Source organism: Contarinia nasturtii, unplaced genomic scaffold (genome assembly GCF_009176525.2).
Source record: "Contarinia nasturtii isolate CC-2019 unplaced genomic scaffold, AAFC_CNas_1.1 Cnas_scaffold_129, whole genome shotgun sequence".
Taxonomy (NCBI): domain Eukaryota; kingdom Metazoa; phylum Arthropoda; class Insecta; order Diptera; family Cecidomyiidae; genus Contarinia; species Contarinia nasturtii.
In genome coordinates, this window is record NW_022197486.1 from 8489715 (window position 1) to 8511946 (window position 22232).

Here is a 22232-nt window from a genome sequence, read left to right on the forward strand (position 1 = left end):
ATGATTCACCCATTTCTGACCGACAGACCAAAGTTCACAAGCATAAATAAGAAGAAAAAACTAACAAAACGACAGCTACAACAAAACATACAAAAAACAGAGACAAACAATCAGCGTGCGATATCACAAACTCATGTCTTTTGAAGAAAGTAAAAAAAAATGAAATGAAAAGTATATATCTATGAAATAAAATAAAATAATCAAATGGAATCCAGAAATGAGCTTTAAAGTGAATGTGTAAAACAATGTAATCGCGCGCGTCGCATAAAACAATGTCTTTATATTATGGTATGCATATTTTCAGTGTTCGTTCTAAGACATCTTATCGAACATATTATTTCTATACGGTCGCAAATTACGGAAACCGAAAAAAGAGTAAATAAACAAGCGAACCAACAATTCTTGGCTTACAACAATTTGTGTATGTGAGTGTTAGATTTATTTTTAGTGGAGTGACTAACTGTTATTTAGATCTTTTCATATACTTATAGTCTTTTTTTTGTCTTGAAATGGAAATTTAAAAAAAGCGTAACTTCACTTCAATGAAGAATTAAGTAAATTTATACAAAAAAAAACTTTCAAAAATCGACTTGTATGGAAAATAGCCGAAGATGCATCGCTATTTTTGATCAAACCAGTGAAATGCCGATGGCAAAAAATAGATAAATATGTGCTTTTTTGACCGATAGCACGATTTTGCAAACAAATAGTTTTCGATTTAAATGTGAAACAGACAGAGAGAGCATGAGCAAGATCGTGAGAGTTCTCGGAATGGAAAAATGACGCATTTAATACAGTGGCATTAAGTTTCTGATTTAAAATATGGCAAAATGTAAACGGAAATCAATTTAAAATTAGAATTGTTTATAACGGTGCATGTCCATCGGTGAATTGGCAAATGTTAAGAATACATATTGTTAACTTATGGAAAGAGAGTGCGCATGCATTGAGACGTCATTTCGAGCGTGCCAATTATATTCAATGGCTAACACATCATCATGTGCACAACGTTGGTTATTTTATTTTTATATAATATGCATAAATCCACCTCCGCTGCATAAATTCTTGACGTTGAATGCGTTACCGTCAAACAACCAGCGAATCGAGATTAGCGAATAAAACTAATGCGAAGAAAGTCGAAAATGAGTTGAAAAAAAGAACCAACAAAGATGAAAAAGAGAGAGAGAGAAAAAAATGCAAAGAAGACGAAGCAAATAAATGGAAACGAAAAAAAAAAACTATTGTTGGTGATGAAGTACAGATCATTTAAAACGAACTGCATAAATGCCATTTTGAATGAAATAGTGAAAAAAAAAGTTCTCAATTTAAAGTTAAACTCAATATTAATTGTCAACATTCATACTGTCGAGTGGAATAATTGCATCTACTTCAATTTTGCGGCAATTTCATTGGGTTTTATTTTTTGTCTAATGAGTTCATCTGCATTTTTTTTCTTCATCTAAACAAAGTGCCGCCAAACCATACTCATAGCCATGATTAAAAAAGAAAGCACATCAATTAGCGAAGTAAGAAAACAACAACAAAAAACAAATCAACTATAATTAAACAGTGAATTGAGCTGATTCTGGCTTTACAATCTATTGTGTTGTTTTTCTGTCATCTCGACGCAACCATGCATCGAAAAGCACACATTTAAATATAAAGCATGTAATAAAAATCATGATTCAGTGGTCTCTATGCCATTTGGCATAATTTTTCACTCTATTTATCTATGTCGAGATGGTGTGCATTTTCTTTTTTACATTTTCAACCGTAAAATTGCAAATTATTGTGTAATGTTGTGTTTGATTCTTCTTTCATCGCGCCATTCAATCAAATGATAAATCATAGATTTGTTTATGTGATCAATCATGTACGATTTACGCGATGTATATTTTGTTGCCTGTTTCATAGGCCATTCCATCATTTATTCAAACATTGTCATGGCTTCAATGCCGATCTTAATTAGCTATTTAAAAAAAAAATTCTTTATAGTTGAAAGAAATGAAACAAGTGTACATTCAATACCGAATTATCGTACCATGACCAGAACTTATTTCATCATCTTGATGTGATGAGGCTTTATGCTTGGTAGCCTCTATCGGTTGTTTCATTCTATTTCAAGTCAATATAATCATGCGTTGGTTTAAAAACATATCCAACATGTATGAAAATGAAAAAGAATTTTTACTCAAGCTCGAATTTATGTGCGATCTTAAATTGATTCAAAATTGCAAGCAAAATTGTCACAAAAATGGAGTGAAATATACATATTGTATATACTTAGAATTGTACTCATAATGAATGATAAAACGATGGAAAAAGGCAAATTTCATATAAATATGACGATAGAAAAAATTCACAAGAACGTGAAATGTGTCAGGTTTGGAACATATTAAAATGTCCCAGATTCGAAACTCCTTTCATTGTGCCTATCCATGCATTTTTTTTCTTCTTTTTCTCTTGCTCTCTTTATGTTGCCTACAATTAAATCGCTCAACTGCGAAAAATTGCTTGGCCTTCAATCGGGATAATTTATTCGAAGTGTCCTTAATAAAGCCAATTGATGTGTGTGTGTAAGTGTATGATGGTATTTGTACGCGCGTGAAATAGTTACATGAATCATATAATGAAGAAAAAAATCCCTATTAATTCCTCGTATACGGGGCCGTACGTTTTGCGTATATAAGTGTGTATTACTACACGTTTACGCCGAAATCGCTTTTCCAAATCTTTGATATGGTTGTGTTTCTTAATTTTCTTTGGCCGTATTTTGTTCGTGCACACTTCTCTTTTTTCTTTACTTTTGCGGATTGTAGTGAGAGAGAGAGAGAGAGAGAGAGCGAGAGAAAACCAGCCCCATTTGCATTGTCCGGCACTGTGTGTTTGTTTGTTGTTCGTTATGTACCTCTACATGACATGTGTTTACATCGCCCTACTTAAGTTACTTGTGTTGGTATACGCAAATTCGATGGTTACCAATATATGGGAATTTAATGAGGAATCGGTACTGAATGATTTAAATATCGCATATTTCATTGTTATTATTCGATTATATTTGTAAATATTGTAATTTTTTTTGGCTTTTCTTTCTCCCTTTGAAAACCTTTCCTTGCAAAATCGAGTCATCAAATTCAAATCATTAGGTCTAATCAAAATCAAGGAAGTATTTAAAAAAAATGACGGAAAAATAAAGTCTATGGATTAATGATGGCATTGATTTTTTTTTGAAAGGCAAAGAAACAAAAATCACCTTTTATTTCATGTTTGCTTTTTACTCTCTTTGATTTTCCACTTGATTTCGCCAATTCGGTATATCGATGAATCTTTCCGATTTATAACCATGCAGCGCATTTATTGAAGAGAATGTGCTGATTTTCGAAAGAAAAAAGAAACAATTTTTGTTTCATTTCATTCGAAATTTATTTTGATTGCTCGAGAAATGATCCAATTTTGTAATATGTCATTTTTAACCGTTAATTGTCTTAAAATTGTACTGAAACTTCACATAATGATGAAGAAGCCAAAACCAATGCGCGAGAGAAAGAGTAATTAAGACTTTGACATGATATCACAAACAGTAAGTCACATCTACTGTTCAGCTACAGTGCGGCACCATTTTTTTTGCACATACATACACACATGACACATCATAATGTGCGTGGGTTATTTGTCAATGAAATCATATTCGCTGAGTAGCAAAAAATGCGATGAAAAATTCGGTTCTCTTCGAGCAACAAACGAGCAGTGAACCGCGACCAAATCAGAAGCGCATAAGCAATTTTTTCAAGTGAATAAGCAAAAATCATTCATAAGACCAGTGAAAAATCAGACTCATAGTTACATATACTCAAAGAATATGTATTATTAAGGTGATGGTCGTCGATTAAAACACCAACTCAAAAAAATAAATAAAATAGAAGAGTTTCATTTTCAATAAATATACAAACCAATCGCACGCGCTTCCAAGAGTCCCACAATGAATTAGTTTGCCAAGAGAGAGTGAGTGTGAATCATAGTCGCGCGTGCAAATCTGAGCAAATTCGCTCATTTTGGTAATAACATATCCGATTTTGTGGTGATTCTTCGATGGGTTCGTATGAATCATGCGTTTCACATGGCTTGCTTTCTGCATGCCAAGCTTTGTTTTCAATTTTAATCGAAATGCAAAGTTAACAAACACATAAGAAACACGCGGTGGCGCTTAGAGTATACGGTACATTTACAAACGAAAATTAACGGCGTCTGGTTGATTAAAGATTCGATTTCTCGCTAAAAATTGTCGACAACGCACAGGGGAACAACAAACAAAACGAATAGACTTACAGAAGGAAAGGGAGATAGAGCGAAAATATTTAACCGTAAAATATGTGTAATAATTATACGTTATTATTATGCATTTTTTTTTTTCAATCAAATGATTTTTGAATTTGTTGTGTGCGTGTGTGAGTTTGTTCCCCGTAGTATGTTTTTATAATGATCGAGCAATATATTTTAATATGTGTTGTTGCACATGTTTCCGTTGAAAATGTGGTGTAAATAAGTGGAATGCGTAAGTAAGTGTGGGTTTGGTCCCAGTAAAAGTGAAGCAAAGAAAAAGAGTACAATACGGTGCCAGGGGAGATTGTAATAGACGTAATCTTTAATCGTCTTCAAGTGTGCTTCTGCCAAGTCGAAATTGTTTTCTTTTTTTCAGTTGAAATCGGTGTTTCATACAGTTCACATTTTCATTATCACATCGGAAACTATTTTGTTTAGTGTTCCGACTTTTCAGCGATTTTTTTCTTCATTTTCTTGTTTGTATGGTTGTGGAACGTGATTACGCACATTTTTTTTCCACTCATCATCATTTCAGTCGCAAAATAACAAACAAATAGAGTAGACGAACAAATTCAATCGAATTGTAAAGAAGCCAACAATTTTTTTTGAATCGATAACTATCGTAAATCGTTTGCGTGTATGTGTATTATCTTGTTTGTTGTTGTGACAGAACAGTTGGAATTCAGAATAAATCTAGTCAAATTAGTCATTTTCATTGCCAGTTTGCACACAATCAATTCAAAGTGACCAAGTTCCTCCGACATACGAAAAAAAAACCTTGAAATTTTTTTTTCTTCACTTTTGTCGTACCACGCAACAAATGTGAGCGCGCGCGCTCCGCAAAAAAAATAACCATCAACAACAACACACTCGAACGAAAGGTGATTGAGAACAAACCACGCGCACCGTGTATTATTTCGTCATTTTGATGTTCTATTCCAAATTTGCATGAACAGTGAGTTTGCTGTGAAATCGATTCATAAATAGTGTCTGTTGCGTTGAACGGCACAGCAATATAAGATACAAACATAATAACGAAATGCATTGTATTTTAAAATGCATGGCCATTGAACCATTTGAAAGATTACTTTGTTATAATGCAAGCAGTTCAATGAATCCGATTGAAATTTATGATGCGATTCGATTCGATTCGTACGAGTGCATTAAAGGAAAATCAATTAAAAATGCAACAGACGGTAGTAAGTAAGTGAGAGAGAGAGAGAGAGAGAGAGAGAGAGGGAGAGAGATGTGAATCAAATATTGACATGGGAAGGTGTAAATATTGCAACCGATAATTTGCCATTTTCAAATTTGACTTCAAGAATTTCGAACTTAAAGTGAACATTACGATAAAATCTACGAAAATTAAATTTATGCATAAAGTCTCATATGCCGACTGAATCGAGCAAATTTAAATGGAAATGTCGCACATACCAATGGCAATATTTCAAGCAAAGTGGTGTGCTAAATGGTTTGAATTTCGATTTATCTCAAGTCTATTTTAAGTGTTCGTTTTACATTGCAAATGGATTTTATTTGTCAGATCACGACAACAAAAAGCATTTACCACAAATGTATACGCCGAAAAGTTGCATTTTAAAAATAAGCATATTTTTTTCAAGTTGATTCTCTCACGAATCGTTTTTTTTACAAAACATAAATCCGGGTACATTACAGTTTTGTATAAATTGCATTTGAATCGTTAATTAAGCACTTTTAGCAAAATGAGTTTATTTGTATGTGTACTATGTGATGTAATTATGAACCAAACGACAAAATGCAAACCAAGCGATAAATCTTATACCATTTTTTTTGTGCTGAACAAAATAATATTAATAATAAGCATTGTTTTTGTTTCTCTTTCTCTTTTCTGCAAACAGACTCTATAAAACTGTGAGTTGATCTGGAGAAGATTGAAAATATAATATATATAAATACGCGAAGAACACAGAAAGAGGCGAGAAGTCGAGAAAAAAGCGAGAGAGAGAGAGAGAGAGACGGGTGTAATTTTTTTTCCAAATAAGAGAAACAAAATCAAATATTTTGTTTTTCTTTTCTCGTCATATATTGGAATGTCATAACAGTTTCGACTGAAACCGATCAGATTAAATGACCGCATACGAAGCAATAACGATTTACCGAATCGGGCAACAGCGACTTTGTTCAAATAAAACACGTAAAAAATTCAACTCATTCGCATATCGAATAACAACAATAACACATAGAAAAAATAATGAGATCGTCTCATTCGCCCACAATACGTTCACGATACGATTACTATTACTCGAGCATGTCACCCGCATCATCGGCGGCCAATTTTTATGACAATCAAAATCAGAGCTTATTTGGTGATCCCGTTCCACCGTCGACCGATTTTCTCGAAACGTTAGACAATCATTTGTATGGCAGTTTTCGGCGTGGTTCAAACATAACATTGCCCAGTAATGAACGTCCAAACAATGATGCGTTCATCGATGATTTTATGCATGCACAAAATAGCGGACATAAACTGCGTATGTCGGCCAAACATCGACAAAAAGATCGATCAGCACCGTGTGGCGATAGTTCAACAACGTTTCGCGATGAATTTCGTTTTGATAATAATAACAAACGACGTTCCAGCTCATCATATTCCGATGAATTTCGTGCCAATTTGGAACCATATGGGTATGGGTGTTTCTAATTGCATTTCGGCTGATCATATTTTTTACTCATTTTTCTTTTTCCATTTTCGTTAGATCTGAAAGTGAAATTTTGGTCCCGACCGCGCCAAAACGACTTTTTTCCGAAGAACCAATCAACTATCGAAACATTATTACAATGCAATCGAACGATTCACAAAATGGTTCGGATTGGATACGACCGAATTTTGTTGACGCCAATTGGAAAGGATTTCAACCACGACCGGCTAGCCGAAATGTTATGCATATCGATCATGGCAGCGCAATGACAGCCATTATACCCGAATCATCGTCAACGCCAAGCAGTGATGATAACAAATCATCGATACGTGGCGGTGTCAAACAAATTCAAGTTCTTCCATATGCAGATAATCACAGTCGGCCAGCAACAGTGATTGGCACACGACCGAATACAAACGATTCATCGTCTGAAGACTATTTAAGCAGTGCAAGCCCGCCGAAACGTGACGTTAGTCCGGCTATTATAACAAATACAATAAATACGGGATCAGAATTTCGGTAAGATTAACTGAATTCATCGCAAAATTTATTTAAATTGAAAAAAAAAAAATCTCTTTTCTAGATTTCAGCCGAGTCGACTACATAAAAAGACGTCATTTACAATAATCAATGAATTGGAACCGAATCAATCGCGACCGGCAAGTCCATCAGGTGGTCGTGTGTCGCCGTTTCGTGGAAAAGGTTTTCGTGTTGAGTCGAGTAAGCGATTTTCTCGTCCAACATCATGTCCCGAATCACCGCGAAATGCAATGGAAATGGATACGATATCATCGTCGCATGATGATTCACAAATTCACAGTAAGCCGAGTGTACATTTCAATATTATACCACCGATACCACGTAAACGAACGGCAATTCGTGTGATCGAAGCGCCAAGAATAGCCGATGAAAATGAAATGTGTGATGTGAGCTATAACGATCGCGATATGGAAAGTTTTGAAATGTTATCAAGCGGCCAAATTCGATCGGGTAATTCAAGTAGACGTGGTTCGTTGCGTGGCCCAAAACCATCACCAGCACCACGGCATCATATTCAACGTTCTGCCGATGATTTGATGTTTACTCAACCGATTGTAAATCCACGTAGTTATCATAAAGGCTTATTGGGTATTGTAAGTGGCGGTGGTACAGTTCAACCATCACGAATACCACGGCGAAAGAGTAGCGTGTCAACGCCAAATATATCAAGAAACAGTAGCATATCGATGACGAGGCGAAACAGTCGAGTATCAAGTAGTTCGGATCGTTTGAACAATCGACGAGATAGTTCATCATCGCCGAGACGCCGAAGGCCAAGCAATGAACTTGGTGGATCAATGATTGATTTAGGCATGACACCGTCATCATCATTCTTGACACCGTCACGATCGATACAACGAATTTCAAAACCAACCACACTATCGCCAATTGTTGGCACACCAAACAAAGACTGTGAAGACGATTCATCCCATTGCGGGAACGATGGCATGAATCGAATATATAGTGGTGGCATCGATTCACCGACAAAAATTCCCATTCGACGACGATCGAGTAGCATAAATGTGAATGGTAGCCGTAGTAGTTCAAAGACAAATTCACGTGAACCAAGTCCAATGAAAAAATCGCCAACAAAAATACCACAAAAAATTAATCAAAAAACATCGTCACCGTCAAAAGGTGCCAAAATTGATAAAACGACCAACACAAAATCCGTTTCCAATGCGGTACACAAAGAAACGTCCAGCACAAAAAAAGAGCCGGCCATCAATCGGGAAAAATCAAGTGTTAAAAAAGCTCCACCGGCCACAATAAAACGTGAACCATCCACATTGAAGCGACAACCATCCAATTTAAAACGTGAAAATAGCCAACAGAAATTAAAACGTGAAAATTCAACAATTGGCTTAACCGGATCATCAGCAACAGCAACAGCATCCACATCATCGAAACCACCACTAGCATCGAATATGAGACCGCCACAGTCAACATTAGCAAAAAATCAATCCGATTCCAGTCTGGCAAAGCGGCTCGAGAAAAAGAATAGTTTTAAACAAAAACGTCGCACAAGCTCGGAATCAGATGGACTGAATGAAATAGACACTGCCAATTTAAGTGATAAATTAAAACCGCTAACAACAAAAACAAATGGTATATCGATGACCACGGCGGCCGTTACATCGCAACCCGTTCAAATAACGACAGCCGTTACGGATCATCTCAGTAAGAAAAATAGTTCTGGCCAAATAGTCAATAATGATAATTCAAATGTAAACAGCGATAACAATAATAATAACATAAGTATCAGTCATGTAAGCTCGGATCAAAAAGGTGAAACAATGGCGACCACCACAACGGGAGACATGGCTACAGCAGCAACGGGTGATGCAATGTCAATGACTACGGACGCGGCCAGCGCAAATGGAGACACTAATGGTAAATCGGTTGCAGTCAGTGAAATGAAGCAAGTAAGTGATAAAATTGCATTAGATGCAAATGGAAATGGAAGCGCCAAAATGGAAAATCCTGCTGCTGTTTTGGAGAAAAAGTCCAGCACACGAACACTCGGTGGGAAAAGTGAAGCTGGCTCAAGTATGCTTGGTACACCCATCGTACCGGAAAGCATTGAGCGTGAACTCATCGGAACGCCGATCGAAACGAAAGTAAACATCATTGACAACACATTAATTAGCGGTGGCGGTGGCATAGATAGCCAAGCGTTGCTAATGAAATCCGATGATATTATAGAAATGCAAGAATATAAATCGGCAACCGGTGACATGTCAAGCGAACATCGATTGGGTGACAATTTGGAAAAAGATAACGGTATCACGTCACACATGAGTCCATCCATTGGTGCCAAAAATGAAACGTAAGTAAATGCTACACATTTTTTTTATTCGTGCATGAAAACACGGCATAAAGTGGCGCAAATGGTGTGAACATCATGTTTTTTTTGTTAAAGAAACCCATTGAAACTGAGATTGCAACCACTTTTGTCACCGCACAGAATAATTGTTTGAAAATAGTGGTGAAATTAGCTCTTAATACTCGTAAATGATCCATAAGACGTACGAGAAAAATTAAGAGAACGCGAAAATCAAATGAAAGAGTCTGGTCTCGTGTCACACGTTACGTATTGCCATTATTTACATTCGAATCTCGATTACGAAAGCAAAAAGAGTTTTAATTTTTGTGGCATATTTACACGTTTTTTTTGGTTATTATTTACCTTTCATTTTTTCTGTCCAAGTTAACGGTTATAAATGATTTTTCGTCTTTTTGTATATTAAGATTTTTACATCAAGATTACATGAGAAGTTTGTTCGTTTTTTTCTGTGTCATACCCGTGCGCACCATTTCGATGTGTGGAATTCAGCCATTCGTTCGGCTACTAAATTTTTATTAACTTTCTTCCAATCGAAATGGTCAATCGTAAAAAATTGTCCTCGTAATGTTGCCACTGTATTTTATAACTATTTTCAAGTGTTTTATTTTCGCCATCTAAACTGTGTCGGACCAAGTGATTTCGATGACTTTGTTGATCCATGAACAAAATAGTGGCGTAATTATTAGTTGTAGCTGCCAGTGGCAAGCTTTTGCATGTAATTTACAGATGCATGATAGAATATTCAAAAGTTTTTTTGTCGGAAATGTTTCGAGATGGAAAAACTTTTTGGGTGTGTGTTTTTTTTGTTTGGTGAGAGCCATTGGTGAGGGATCATGGCATGAACATGACCAAGAATGTCGTAAATATCGGACCAGTGAATATATAATGTCTTGAAAAGCAACTCTTTCGGATATATTACCATACGAACGGATATACATATAACAATGTAGTTACGTATGCCCGATAGTCAGTTTTAAAACATGTGGTGACATGTGACTTTCATTTCTTGTCCATATGCAAAAAGTTTTTTTTGTCGGGTTCTGATAGTTTTGGGTTTTAATTTCGGGAATATTTTCACGCATAATCGTTCAAAAGTTTTCGCACTTTGCCCATGATCCGAAGCTAAACATTCCACAGTTCATGAAATCCAAACGACGTAAAATAAATGCTTGTTTATTCGGATTTCATTATAAAGTGATTTCGCATTCGTTCATCCATTCTTTTGCAAACAAAAAAACAGCAACAACCTGTGTTGGGCGCACAACACAGTTAAGCGGATGAAAAAGAATTTGTATTTTCACTTTGCTCTTCTTTTTTGTGCCATTTTCGCTTGCATATTGTTGTAATTCAGCGCCTCGCCCTGGCTTTTGTTGAATTGCTATTGGAGCAGAAAATTCATCAACTATCTTGATTTAATAATATTAAAATGGTAAGAATTTTGCATCAAAGAACTACACCGCACCTATTTTTTTCTTGAAAATTAAAGCGAAAAGCGAAGGAGAAAAAATGAGGTTAAACGAGAACGAAAATGAGGATAATTGTGACTTTAAGCTTATGAACATTTAATTAACCCTGAATGGAAATTTTTCGGATCGACCAGAAAAAGCTGAAACAATTATTAGTTGATGGCATAATGTCTTGGGTAACAAATGAACAACTTTTATCGAGCATACATCATACTAAGTGAAAAATAACAAAATTAAAGAATTTCTGGAATTCGCTGTGGAATTTTAAAAGATGAAATTAAAATGTATGTCGAAACCATAATACATTACAATTTAATGGTTTTATTTGCGGTCGGCAAAAATGCACACAAACACATACACATCATATGACTAATTAATAGGGGTGCGCGCTGAAAAATTATTTTTCATTTATACACAAAGCTCCAAATCAAATTACTTTTATATCCATCGAATACAGTACAAAACGCACACACACAATCAGTCAAAATCAAAACGGAAACATACGGGAAAAAACAATTTCTTCTTCTTCTGTTTTCTCGTATTCATGATTTTGAGCAGGAGTTACATACAGATTCGGAAAAATCTAGGACGGAGCATTTTTGTTTATAGCTTAAATCGTAATTATGTTTAAGTGTATGTGTGTACTGTAAAAAAACGGACGTTGAAAGAAAAACCCACCATTAGAATATTATACATATCAAATCGAATGAATGAATAAATAGTTATAACGTGCAATTATGCAAGGGAAAAAAGTAAAAGATTTACATGCGACCCTCTATCCGTCACAATTTAATTGCTATACTTTCTCGTCTACGCTTTCTCTCTCTCTCTCTCTCTTACTCTCTTTCCTGCTCTATTTCACTCAATTGCTTTCCACGAGAATCAAACGATCAAATCAGTCGTACCGCATTTTGGCTGGCGAGAACCCGCCGGACACCGTCAAATACCAGAGCAATTCCAAGAAAACGGCAAGAGCAGAAAAAAACCGCATGAAGAGAAAAACACAAAATCCGATGAAGATGTCTTTGATAACGTTGTGTACTAATGTTGATAACGAAAATGATGTATTATATTGTAGAGTTTCTCAAAATTCTCATGTCGTCTCTTCGGTATGATGGCTTATGAGAAAATGTATGTGTGCAAAATCTTAATAAATGCATATCCAATATGGAATTACAACTCAAGGCAATTTGCATTGCCATGACATTGCGGTCTTTGAAGACATTGTCAATTTTTCGAGAAAGACAAATGTAAAGTTGTTTTTTCCTGTTGTCCTCGTCTGTTGTATGCGTGGCATTTAAACAATTTTTCGATCATGCGAGCACATTTTTTTGAAAATAGTTGGTAAAATCTGAACGAAATTAATTGTATATTATATCCATAATCCATACAGTATGCGATTGTGCAAAAGAAAATTTCTTATATTTACATACATTTTCTCAATATGATCGTTATTCCATAAAACGCAACCTTCTTAAACGCTTAAGTTTTATTCAATTTCCACGAAATATCCATGGTGTCGACAGTTTAGTGGTGTTGTGAGTTCCGCAGCGGCATGCGATAGAATGATATGTTTTGCAAAGAATAAGAAAAAGAAGAATAAGGAGAAAAAAATAAAATAAAATAGACGACACAAATTGGAAAGGTGTTTGTTGTTGTTGTAGCTGTTTTACTCATGCATGTAGATTGGTAGTGATTTTTATGCTAATAAGTCAAATGGGTTTCATGGTCTCCGCGCTATTTTCTTTTCGATCGTGTTTTTTTCTTTTTCATTTCGCCACAATTGTTCCAACGGTATAATATGTTGCGCGGCGTAAATGTGCACCAGGACACACCACATAATATGCTTTGCGTACAATTGCTGACTGACCGTCAACAGGAAAAATTAATGCCACTTTTCGTTTTTCTGATTTTCGATTTTCTCTCATACTGTGTGTGTATAAATGCTTTCTTTTTTGTTCCCTTCAATACATACCATTCAAATTTCTTCATGATATTCGCCACTGGCACGATATTATTTGTGGTACAATTCATTGAAATAAAACGAAAAAGAAGAACGAAGCAAAAACGACGGAATTTCAGTTTGTTCGATTTGCGCGACTGCTTGGTATTCACGGGCATTACTTTCGAAAAGCTTGTCGCTTGAAAAACACTCTCACTCCAAATTGACCAGTAGTACGACAAAGGATTTTATTTCGACAACAGCATTTCATTTTTTTCTCTCTCTTCCATTTTATTCGGCTTAATAGTTGCTTTTTTTGTTCAAATTTAATTTTTCTCCCGAACAAAGTCATCGACATTATTGTTTTTGTGAAGTATTTTACACCAATTTCTAATTAATAAGTGTCAATGTCAATTCAAAAATTCAAATTGTTTTATGTGTCATACACACTTCATCAAGAGAACGAGAACACACGCCATGTTCAACCAGAGAATTTATCAAGAGAAAATGGTTTTAGCTGGATATTTCAACAGTGATCGACACATTCAATTATAAATGTGTTTTCTAATTGGTTGTAGCTCTCGATTATTTTATTATGAAATTAAAGTGAACACGAACCAAAAATAATACAGGAATATTAAATTATCAAAAGAAATTGAGGGAATATCGGTTCTTTCTATAATGTGTCACTTAAAATTCGAAGAAAAACGATTTATTCGACCATTGACATAGTTCCTTTTTTGACATACAAATAAAATCAATTGCTGCCCCCGATATTCAAAATAGACCATTCGTTTCGGTACCATGAAAAAAATGACCAAAAAACGAAATAGTGTAGTGTTTAGTGTGGCATTACCAACCGAACACGATGACTTGTCTCGAATCATCGAAAGGTGTGTTATCGCATGTGATTGCATAGAAAAACACTTCAGAAAGCACTTTTAGATAGTTTTCATTGCGACAAAAAAATATATTCAGATTGAATTGCCTAGTTTAAGAGTCATACAGCTTAGTTTATAAGAGAAAATCGAGACGAAAGCAAAAATACGAACAAAAAAATTCCTTGGATGTTTAGTTTTTTCATTGTTTGTTTATTCGGCTGATGTTGGCATTGTAGTAATTGTTGAGTAGTGTTAGCGATATTGATATTTCATTTTTTTTTTTGTTGAAGCGAATTAAACGTGTACATGAAACCGTATCACGTATGTAAAGTCATTTATTTTACTTCGTACGCACAATATAATACGGTCTCTTTGAGTGTGAACAAAAATGGCGCGCATTGAATAACAACAACAACAACAACAACAACAACTTGCAATAACTAAAAAAGCTTGAGAGCTTTCAACGCGATCGTTGGCAATGTACACAAACACAAACGCGCGCGACAATGTCAGTCCGTATGAAGGGTGTGAAAAGCGCCGCAAAATGGATTGAATAAATAAAGCTGTTGTTGTCGCTGTTGTCATTACATTGCTGAAAATAACACGCATATTCTGCTTGAAGCCACCGCTTTTCCATAATTATGCAATAATAACATTCGATTTTTTTTCTATCGCATAAATTCCATTTTCCTCACAATGAATCATATTAAGCCGATTATGGTCAGCATAATCTAATATGCGTACTTTGTAACTTCAATCAGCCTCGGGTTCAAAAATAAAATATTCGATTCGAAATCGAAGCACCAAAATTCACGAAAAGAAGAAAAACAGTAATTTTGTTTTGCTAAACTCATTTTGAATGCAAAGGTTTCTTTTTTGGCCATTCGAAAAGTTTCAATGATGGTTCTTCCCAAAAAAAAAACTTTTGAATTTTTCTCTCGCTTCACATCACTTTGCTTCCACGAAGAATCTTATTCACAGAGACACAAACTGTAGACAAACAGAGATTGTTTATTTATTTATTTTATCTATTTCTCTGTTGTGCGTGTGGAAATCACTTTTCGTCCCTTACTGTTGCTGTTTGTTGTTATTGTATGGTTTATTTTCTCTTTTCTTTTTATTTTTCTCTTCTATTTGGTAGGTCGGAAAATGGTGATGCGGAATCGGATGAGCCGACAACATGTTGTAAATTATGTAAATGTTGTACACCATGTTATGCATCAGCATTGTGTTTGCCGTGTCGTCGATTGAGAAAATTGTCGTGTTGTAGTAGGCGCACCAAAAGTATAGCCGATGAACAGAAAGCGGCTGAAATCGCAACATCAATTTTACATGAAAACGAAACGAAAGCCACCGAAACTGCTGCTGATGCTGTTGCCACCGCCGATTCCTGTTGGAAACGATTGAAATGTTGTAATCGCAAAAGTAAACAAACACAAAAAAAAATTATGGACGAAGTAATAACAATGGAAGAAGAGTCAATGCGAAAAGTCAGCAATACCGCTGCCGCGGCTGTTGATGTAGCAACAAAAGAACGTGGTAAATGTGCATTGTGTTTGGCCAAAGTATTTTGTTGTCGAAAAACGAACAAAGTACAGACCAGCATCGACGGAAATATGAGTGGAAATGAATCAGATGATGAGGCACGATGTTGCTCATGTTTACCATGCCGACGTAAAAAGAAAGAGCCGATGGCATGGAGCGAACGAAGACAAGACAGTCTAACGAGCACCGAAAATATGCCAAAAAAGTAAGTACTTTTCATTTTCTCCCTTTTCTTTGTGCAATCTTCCTTTTTTTCTACTCAGTTTTTATATTCAGCAGTGGTGAATCACAACCAATCTTCACTATAACGAAATAATAATAATTCAAATATTTATATTTTCTTTATTTATTTACTTATGTTTGTTGTGTGCGTGTATGGATGGACAAATAAAAAGGAGCTGCTGTGCCGTTCTATGTGAGAAATTAATGTGTTGCAAGAAAAAACCGGCGATTGAAAGTCGTCGCACAAGTATGAACAGCAAGAAACAGAGCATAGCACCGACGCTGCCACCAGAGGATACACGGCCAAAACTTGATGAATCACTTGTGGACCATACATCACTCATGAAAGCTGCCATTCCCGTTTTGCCAGTCGGTTTGGCATGGTTCTGCCTGATTTGCAATTGTTTAATACCTGGTTCCGGTACATAATTGCTATTGACATGTTTATTTGCTTCATTTTCCGACATATTCCCATATCGAATTCATGTACAATTACCTTTGTTTGTCCAATTTCTTTTAGGCACACTTTTTTCGGGAATATTCTGCCTATGCTTGGGCATACCGCGATTCTCACAACATGACGGTGCACGTGCACGAATCGGTTCATTTTTCGTCAATTGTATCGTTGGCATTGCACAAGCATTTACACTAATATTCTGTCTGGTTGGATGGGGTTGGTCAATTTGGTGGGGAATGATTATGCTACGTACAGCAAGTAAATAGCAAATAACATCCATTTCATTCCATATCATTGAATTTTGTTATTTTTTTCTTTCTTTAATTTTTCTTATGCAGGAAAACATCGAAAACTTGTGCAAGCCCAAGAAACTGATTTGGAAGAGGCACACACCATTGCATCACATTCGACAACTAATCAAGCGACACAAAACCAGAGGGACATTGAAGCCGGACGCAAACGAAATTAAAAGAAAAAATCAACACATAACAGTACTTTTTTGTAGCCTTTCAAGGGCTTCAGGGCGTAAAAATGTTCGGTGTTGGGCTTGTGAAAATGTACGCAACAGATATAAACTTATCAGACTCAAAGTTAACAAAAAATTATATCGAATTTCCTTACGAAACAACAAAATTTATTGCAATTTATTGGAATATGAGAAATGTTTTTATAAGTTAAATATAAGCGAGTTTGAATTCATTCAAACCGAATCGGACATTCAGGAAAAGAATGGAAAAACTTTTGGCTAATTTTTAATTTCAAGAAACAAATTGAAAGGTGAAAAAAAAAGAAAAAATTTGACAGCTTTCCACACAAATTGACATAGATTTCTTAATGCAAATTAAGGACATGTTTCACTATAAATAATATCATAGTTTTTTTTGTTCAAATTCGAACATTTAATGAATATTTCAAACTTTGTCTGATTGTGTTAGTGATGCTGAGAGAAAGAGAGATAGGAAAATTGAAATGACACCGTTGTGATTTATATAGCTGATCCGTAAAATAACGATCTTCCAAAATGTATCTTAATTATTTGTCCAATGAAAACTTTCCAGTGTGAAACAAAAAATGGCGAAACATAAAACGCAAAAAAAAGCATTAATTGAATTTGTTATAAGAAGAATCCATGAAAAATCTCTGTTCTCACTACTTCAAGACTGTTGGAAAATGAAACGGAAATTATCTAGAGAGAATAAAATATGAAGCAAAAAATAGGATTGAAGTCGTGGATGAATTTGCATTCTCCACGTCCAGTGCTGCCATCCCTGTTTCCAATGGAGAGTTTCGACGAACATTTCTTGTGAACGTCCGCTCGCAAAACATATTTTATTCGGAGTTTCGTTGCAAAAAAATATATTGTGTGAATTCATATTTCGATTGTATTTTACAATCGTCCGAACAGCATCGACCGAAAATGAATCTTATTCAATTTCTCTTTTATTGAAAAATGAAATACTTTCCAATTTGGCCGAATATAAAAGTTATTCCGAAGATGAAGTAAAATCTCGCCCGAACTATCATTTGAATATGAAGGATAGAAATTGCATCCACAGCCTCATAAAATCCAGTAATAAATTCTTAAATCGTCCAAACATTGAAGATTCACGCACCTCATAGTGCTTCTAAATAGTTTTTATCGATAAAATAAACTGATCAAGCGAAAAATTAAAGGAAAAAAATAACAAATACTTTTGAACATCCCTTAATGCTGATTTCTAACAGAATCACTTCGTGAAAATATTTTCCTAAATAGAGAGACTAAAAAAAATATTTGGCTTCTGTACATAAGAAATAACTGTATGAAAATGATGAGACATTTTGATTCAATTTCAATAAAAACAAACACAAAAATGTAAAAAATAAAACAACGTTTCCAATTAGAAATTAGGGTGTTGTTTTTTTCCCGGGCATTTCAAATGCACAAGAAAAGAAAAACTCTTAACTTTAAAATAAAATAGAACAAAAAAAACCTTCTTATATTTCTTAAAAATTAATCTGTAATAATTGCATTTAGATTAAGAATTTTTATGATTTGTAACATAGATTCATAAATATGGAATCGAATATACGTATGAGTTAAATGCATGCAGCGTTGTCCGTTGATTTTGTATTTTATGATGGAAGTGAAGAAAAGGAGGAAAAATAAAAGCGAGAAAGACCATTTAAAATTAAATAAAAAAATAAATAATAATAATAAAATGTTTTGTTGATTTTTCAAGCCATCCGCATCACACAATCAATGAATCATTCAAAAGGAACTACACATTATCTGCATCGATAAAATGCAATTGTGTGAATTAATTCAAAACGTTTAAATCATATCGTTTGCATTTGACAGAATATGTGTGTGTTGTCTTTTGTAACGGAATGAAATGTGACCAATTTATCGGAAAAAAAGATTAAATTAAAAAAAAAAATGATAAAAATTAAATAAAATAAAAATGCAATCAAAAATGGTTTAATAAATAAATGAATCTCTCATTTCTAAAGCAGTTTAAAGTCTGTAGTGTTGAGAGATAGAGAGAGTGCTGACACATTCGTTTCGCTTGTTTGGCTACCGATGCAACGGGCGGCCATATAATACAAATTTTCATTTTTATTATTGAATGCGTTGCATTATTTATTTGTTTGTACTCGCCAATAACAATGGGAGGAAAAAAGTCATTGTTGCACGCCCGATATATCCGCGCATTTTGTATCACCAAACTCAACCAGTGTGTGAGCATGTATGCGTCGCTGAATCGGTTTAAAAGGTATGCCAAGCGACATTTGTTGTTGTTGTTTTTTTTTTCGGCGATCGAGGTCGCATTTATTGTCCGAGACCAATGTGACTGTGTGTATTTGACTGTAGTACATCAATGCCATTAATGCAGCGAATCAGAAATATAACAATAAAAAACAACAACATCAGCATCAACAACACGATAGCGCGTCCTGTATATGCACACACACATACAGAAATACGAGCCATTTATTTAGTATTTATTGCGTCAACACTTTGTGCCAAATAAAAGTCCATTATTTATTTATTAAAGCATTGTCAATGAAAATGAAATGTACGGACACAAACCGAATGGGAATCGTGAGTAAGAGAAAAAGATCGAATGAATGGGCAAATGAAAGAGAAAGAGAGAGTATGTGAATGAGAGAAATAACGACACCAACGAACGCGTTCACATTTAAATTTTTGACTTTAAAATTTTCGAATCAGGATTTTTTTTACATAATTCAAGATTACTAAGAACAGAAATGAAAAAAAGCAAAGCCGATGTCACCAACGAAAAAAAAGAACACAATCGGAGATAGTTTTTAAACATCACTTGCGTACTACTTCTACTTCTTCTTCATCATCTTTTGTTGTTGCTCTTGTTCACTCAATAAATTTGTCAAATGGTTTTAATTTAAATTCTTTCATTCAAACTTTGTTTATGTTTGTTGTGATTATGTGTTGCTGGCTTCTTCTTTTTTCTCTTCTCTTCTTTGATTCGGCTTCCGTTTTTGAATGCGAAACGGTTTTTGTTTGGTGTTTTCTGATACAATTTTCTATTGAATCTATACGATGTCTCTTCTAAATGTGTGCACTGTGCAACTGTGTGTGTTTTAGGGCCTTTGTCCTGCTTGTCTCTGTTCTCTTTCAAAAATAAAAATAAAATGCCTCCACCTACTAAATTCCCTATTTTTCCCAGTTCAAGTAGCGGTCTTTATTCACTTTTAAAATGCCCGAAACAAATCTCTGAAATGATAATAAATATTCATCGAAAATGCTTTCTTTATTCTCTACTTGTATCCAATCCACTACCGCCGATTCTATCTCGGTATCTATGTTGCTTTCGGTTGTCAGATTCTTTTAGCATATAGAAATGCTTTGGCATTCATTCATTCATTCCATTTCATTCAATGGAAAATTTGTATAGTAATTGTAAGATGTAAGTGGACTTATTTGAAGATTATATGTAGTGGCCCTTTTTCTCTCTCACACACATACATTTTCAATTCACTTTTCACTCTCTGCCTCTTTTTTCTCTCAGCATTCGCTTTGAATTTACGCTATCGGTAAAATCAACGTATACAAACAATAAACAAAACACAAAAGCTCAATTTAAATTGTAAGAATATTTTCGAACGTAAATTGGCACACTGTTTTGATTCTCCGACTTTTCTTTTCTTGTTCATTTGGCCCATTCGTTTTGGTTGTTGTTTTTTTTTTATTCTTCAATATGAATGTGTCATCAAATTTACTTACACTCTCGCTGTGGTGTTGGGTCGTCGATGACAATTGAATGAAATCACATTAAAGTACAAAGTGTGATTGCATGTCTATTTTGGGCAATGCGATAAGAGTTTCAATGAATTTTATTATTTGAATAACAATTGATAATTTTCAAGTTTTCAGTTTGGATTTAATTACAATTTACGCCAGTAGCAACATTGAAGACAGTGAAACCACAACATGGATCGTAAGTGTAATTGAAATTGTGTAATGCACGTTTTCGTTAAGTAAAAAAGATTTTGGTTAAGTTTCGAAACATCATCCGATCGAGAGACTTGAAGAGGCGACACAAACAATTGCATTCTTTTTTTTGGTGGTGTTTGCAACCGGGTATAACCTCATGCCAAAAGTGCCACATTTAAACTGGGCATAGACATTGGATCAATTCTAATCACATCACACTCTCTAGCTCTTTCGCTCTCAAACGTATAAATCAATTGAAAGAGTGGTATTAATGTAAAAGAGTAACGAATGATTTCGATTGCAAAACAAATAGGGTATTAATCGAAAAACGTGACTGACAATTAAAAAAGGGATTGAGCATTTTGTTTGGTTACGACAGACACATAATCGAAAGCAAACACTTCTCACTCGCACACACAAATGATTCACAGGAAGCTGGTTTGGGGCTTGCATTTCAATGGGCAGATTAGTTGAAGTATTCACCATATACGCATATATTACATTGTATCTCTGTCGAATTTGTGATTCGATGCCTTGCCTCTATTACTTCGAAGAAAAAGTGTCAAGGTTCAATTCACGCCAGCATCAGCAACGGTAATCTTAGGTGAATAGAAAAAAACTTCAATGTCATTGAAAAAATAATAATTGGCCATTCGTAACGAGATAATCGTTGATTTAATCGGAAAATCATTTGCAAGAACTGTAACGTACAACAGCAAAACGACAACAAAAAAAAAGTCAACAAGAATAATTTTGTGTCTCATGTAACGCACAAGAGAAAGAGAGATGGAGAGAGATTTTGATGCGTAAACGTCCGTCGAATGCGTGTGTGTTTATGAATTTACTCTTGAATTTGTTGCGTATGTACATAACGAGCGAATGATTTAAATAAATGCCTGAGACGCATATTCTCTCCCTGTCGAACATGGCATTATACATGCTTATAAATAATAATCACATTGGAAACGTGTCTATGATTTCGTATCGTAGATTAGCAAAGATTTTCGTCAAACATTTGCATGCAAACACATACAAAACTATTTTTTTTAGAACAATATCCAAATCTCAAACACCCTGTATTGAATAATAACCAAAAATACTGGAATTTTCAAAATGATTTAAAGTTCAAATCTCTCTTCTCTCTCTCCCTCTCTCTCTCTCATTCTTTGTATCTTATCATCCTTAGGAAGCTATCAAAATGCACGAATCTCAGTTTCGGCTTGTAATTCTTCATATAGTTAGTTTATTTTTTGTATGCATGTAAATTGTTGAATTTAGATTTGACAGATTAATATTGTATACTCGACATTTGCACAAATAAACAGATGACGTTCGTCATCTTATGGAATTTTCATGCCATATTCAGAGTTGCAGA

The 22232-nt window shown here is 34.7% G+C and overlaps 1 protein-coding gene across 3 annotated transcripts; it reads left to right on the forward strand.

The window, feature by feature from the left end:
* The first annotated feature begins 296 nt into the window (after positions 1-296).
* Positions 297-18772, forward strand: LOC116347197 (protein stum). Of its 3 annotated transcripts, none has more exons than XM_031777715.1 (8): positions 297-425; positions 6201-6987; positions 7059-7520; positions 7585-9870; positions 15319-15927; positions 16118-16365; positions 16465-16659; positions 16740-18772. In XM_031777715.1, the coding sequence occupies exons 2-8, from the start codon at positions 6554-6556 to the stop codon at positions 16868-16870; spliced, it is 4365 nt and encodes a 1454-aa protein (XP_031633575.1). In that variant the 5' UTR covers positions 297-425; positions 6201-6553; the 3' UTR covers positions 16871-18772. The 3 variants fall into 3 exon arrangements, with proteins under 3 accessions (XP_031633575.1, XP_031633583.1, XP_031633590.1); XM_031777723.1 differs by having other exon boundaries at positions 297-421; XM_031777730.1 differs by lacking the exon at positions 297-425 and adding an exon at positions 4300-4372.
* The last annotated feature ends 3460 nt before the right edge of the window (positions 18773-22232 follow it).

Bases quoted from the DNA above. Each gene is read 5' to 3' on its own strand.
- LOC116347197 (XM_031777715.1), top strand. From the start codon at position 6,554: ATGAGATCGTCTCATTCGCCCACAATACGTTCACGATACGATTACTAT. The intron at 15,928-16,117 runs GTAAGTACTTTT...ACAAATAAAAAG, and splicing joins ACCGAAAATATGCCAAAAAA to GAGCTGCTGTGCCGTTCTAT. The intron at 16,366-16,464 runs GTACATAATTGC...AATTTCTTTTAG, and splicing joins TTGTTTAATACCTGGTTCCG to GCACACTTTTTTCGGGAATA.